General features: G+C 46.7%; 1 protein-coding gene across 1 annotated transcript in view; it reads right to left on the bottom strand.

The window, feature by feature from the left end:
- The window catches only part of MTX2 (metaxin 2), a 70,966-nt gene extending 70,836 nt beyond the window's left edge, over positions 1–130 (bottom strand). The window contains exon 1 of the mRNA XM_009640802.2: positions 39–130. Coding sequence (XP_009639097.2) covers positions 39–130 — 92 coding nt within the window. The remainder of the gene's footprint in view (positions 1–38) is intronic.
- Positions 131–3,693: the final 3,563 nt, after the last annotated feature.

Here is a 3,693-nt window from a genome sequence, read left to right as displayed (position 1 = left end):
CGCCCTCTTCCCCCCGCTCCCTGGGAAGCAAAGGTCACCGCTTGCGCCCGGCCCGGCCCCCGGCCGCTGCCGGGCTGGAGATCAGGAAGCGGCGTGCCCTATTTGTCAAGCCTTTGACAGCTGAGTTCATTACGGCTTAAATAAGAAGGAATAAAAGTAAAAAATGTTTACGTACCGGGAGTCTCTTTTTCGGCAGCTACCAAAGAGCTGGGTGCGCAGAGAGAGGGACTGCACCCTTTGTATATTATATTCTTGGGATCTCTTCAGTTTTCAAGTCTGATAGAGTCCTTTGCTTGGCAGATTAATGACGACTCCGTGTTTCTTAAGGGACGTGCTGAATTAATTATTTCGCAAATCACGTGGTCAGGACTTGTAGAAATCTATTCTTATCATCTTCCTTGCACTTTGAAATTCTGCCTGTTATGACTGTTCCTAGCAAGATTATTTTGGTCTCTAGGCTTGGGGGGAGGGGGTGGTGGGGGAGGGAAAAAAAAAAAAGGAAAAAGAATCAGGGGAAAGGGCTAACAAACATGGCCGTTGGAAGCGGTGTGGCTCTGCACCGAGAGGTCCCTATTTACTGTACTGTACAGTGAGTGGGCTTGCTATTGACTCTGCCTTTCCTCTTCATTCTTACCTTAACGACTAGTGGTGATATAATATACAGAACCGTATTGATGTATCGGGAGTAACAGGAGGAGCCATTTAAAGAGGCGAGAGAGAAAGTATAATCACAAGAGGTATTTAAACTTAGCCGGTGCGTGCTTGGAAACGGGCGGGCAGGCTGCCCTGCGCGCAGCCCGGGCAGGGGGGGCACCGCCTGCCCGGAGGTGTGCGTTATTGTCTGAGGTGCTTACGCAGGGGAAAAAAAAAAAAAAAAAAAGATGTTTGCCTTAGGGGGACGGGAAAGTTCAAACTCCCCAGATTTGGGTTTTCTCGTGATCTTTCGTTTGTATCTGCTGAAAAAGTGAAGCGTGCTGCTCAGGGGAAGCTACCCAGTGGCTTTCCATTTCGAATTTCCATCTCTTTTTAAACTGATGCCTTCCAGGGCTCACCTAAAAGGCGCGCATCTGTGTGGGGATGAAGGTGACTTCAGGTGTGGCTCCTTGCCTCCTAGCACACATGCATAAATCCGGGAGTCATTCTAGGAGGGCTTGTTAAATGCAAAGCAGTAGCAAATGGATGACAGGCACTTTTAACTGCAGCCTAAATGTAAATATAGACTCCAGCTTGGCCTAGAGTCACACCATTATGGCTGGGGCAATCAGCAAACCTGTTCAAAGGGACATTTGGAAGGATGCTAGGCAGAGTCACTCATCTTTTAACACTATAATGGTGGGAGGGACCAGCATTTCCACAGAAGAGAGACCCACCTTGTAAGGACTGTTTGTTCAAGGTACAAACCAGAATCTATTTCTCTACACCTTTTATTATTTCCAATGTATACGGAGTGCTTACATCAAAACTACAGGCGACAATTAGTATAAATAACGCTTTAATCAATGGCAGCAAAACATTGGCAAAGTCTGTAAAAAGCATCGCACCTTAACAGAGGGGAGAGCATTGCTGGACAATGCGATCGTTTAACAAAAGGCTCCAACGCACAACGTTTCACCCATGAGAAACAAAACCAACCAGCTTCCCTTCCTACGCAAAGTAACTCTGAAGGAGGGTTGAAAACCAATAAAAAATAAACCTCAGGTTTGTTTTCCACGGGAGGTAATGGCCAGTGGGTGCTTGTGGTCGTTATTACAGACGTTCCTGACCCTTCAGGAGCATTGGCAGCTGGAAACTATTTCTTTTGGTACTTTCTGGGCCCCAGTTCACGTATACTCCGAGCTTACAGCACAATTACAACTACGTAAACTTAGAGTGCCCCGGCCTCGCTCAAAGGGGACTTGCGAACAGGGTTGTAAGAGCTGTGCCTGCTGATTTTTTTGGAAATATTAACATTTCAAAAGACAATGAGACAAATTCTGCTCGCAGCTACATCCCTGTTTGACTGCAGTGGGCGGGGGAAGGCGATCTGGGAGCAGAATTTGGCCCTTTAACTTCAGGAGCCATCTCGGTCGCTAAGAAGCACAAAGCGAGGATTTGCTTATCCAAGGCCATTATTTTCCAGAACTGTACCACAGATGCCAAAGTTGGGAGCTCTCTCTCGAATAACACGTTTGCCTTGCTCCCAGCCAACTTATCACAGGCGTTAAGTAAACAGCGGGGGTCCGGGAGGGGGATTTTAAAGAAGAGCAGCCAGAGGAGGCTTTCTCCCCCCCCCTCCCTTTTTTTTTTTTTTTTTTTCCTAGATTCGTACGAGGAGCAAAGGGAGGGCTTTGGACAACTCTGGAGACGAAAGGCCGCTACCGCAGGAACCGGCTGTAACAAAACTTGAAAACTTGTCTTAGGAATTCCCTCCTCAAGCGCTGCTGCTAGCTGCTCTCCATGCCAGAGAAAGGGAAGGGTAGTTCGGGTCCAAAAGGTTAAGGGTTTAGAGGTCACTCTTCCCGGCTGAAATACAACTAATCGAATAGAAAATTTGTCCTCTGGGTGAACCTGTTCCTGCAATTTAGCCGAACTTCAGTAAAATACCTTTTCAGCTTCTCAACGTGAAGGCGTCAGAAAAAAGACGTCTTTACTATGTATGAACTCGGTGCTTTTTGTCATAGAAACAATGATGCGAATAATGCGGGAATATCCATCTTTAATATCACGACGTGGAGATATTCAAGTATTGCCATGTGCAAGTCTGAGAACTGGGCTAACCCTAAGGAAGAACAAAGAGTTTTCTCCAGGCTCTAAAACAAAAGACCAAGTCTTAAAGACACTTTGCGGACTGCTAGGGATAAGAAAAGGGCAGAAATGAACCGCTGGCCACAGTTAATGCTGCCGAATACACTCCTGTTGAAAAGCTCGCCTTTTATTTTCAAATTCATTCAAGCCCATTTCGGCCAGCGTTTTCCCGTTTTCCCGAGTGAGCCCAGAGAGCAGCGAGTCCTCGGTGGGAAGCACCCAGCCTGGAGATGGACACCCCCTGCTCTTCCCACCTCCCTTCAGCCTTCGCTCTGGGTTTCCTTCTTTGCCCCTTTTCCCTTTAATAAAGGGACCGTCTCGTTAGGATTTCCATGATATGCTCCCTCTCCCAGGCTGCCCTGAGGGTACAGGAGATAAGGGCTGAGCTTTAAAACCGCCTGAAAGGAGATGGAAGTGGCTGAGGGAGCTGGTTTGGCTGGGTTTGGTAGTTAGAGCTCACTAAAACTTTGGCACGATGCAGCCAGGGATAAATCCGTGGGTATTAGACCAGCTCTGCTCCCATCCAAGCCTTTCCCCTTTCCCTGAAAGCAACTTGCTGAGATTTCCAGTCATTGCAGTCATGTGTGGTGGTGTGCTTAAAAACAATCACTGTTCTTCAAGAAAAAAAAAAAAAAAAAAAAAAAAAAAACCACACACCAAAAAAATACCCAAAAAACCAACAACCCAACACAACAGACCAAAATAACCCCCAAACCAAACAAAGCAGCAACCCACATAGCCTCTCTCTCTCTGGCAGAAAAGAAATTTAAAATCTGATTGAAAGAATGCATTCAGCTTTCAGCTTTGAATGGCTCAGGTTATATCAGAAATCGCAGTAATATTTCACTCTGGGGTTTTCTTTTTAGCTTTTTGCTGTGAGGGTTGGGGGTTTTGGTGGTCTTCCCCCCC

This window comes from Egretta garzetta, unplaced genomic scaffold (assembly GCF_000687185.1).
Source record: "Egretta garzetta isolate BGI_Z169 unplaced genomic scaffold, ASM68718v1 scaffold16, whole genome shotgun sequence".
Lineage (NCBI taxonomy): Eukaryota > Metazoa > Chordata > Aves > Pelecaniformes > Ardeidae > Egretta > Egretta garzetta.
Note: the sequence above shows the minus strand (reverse complement) of the source record. Positions and strands in the feature narration are given on the sequence as shown.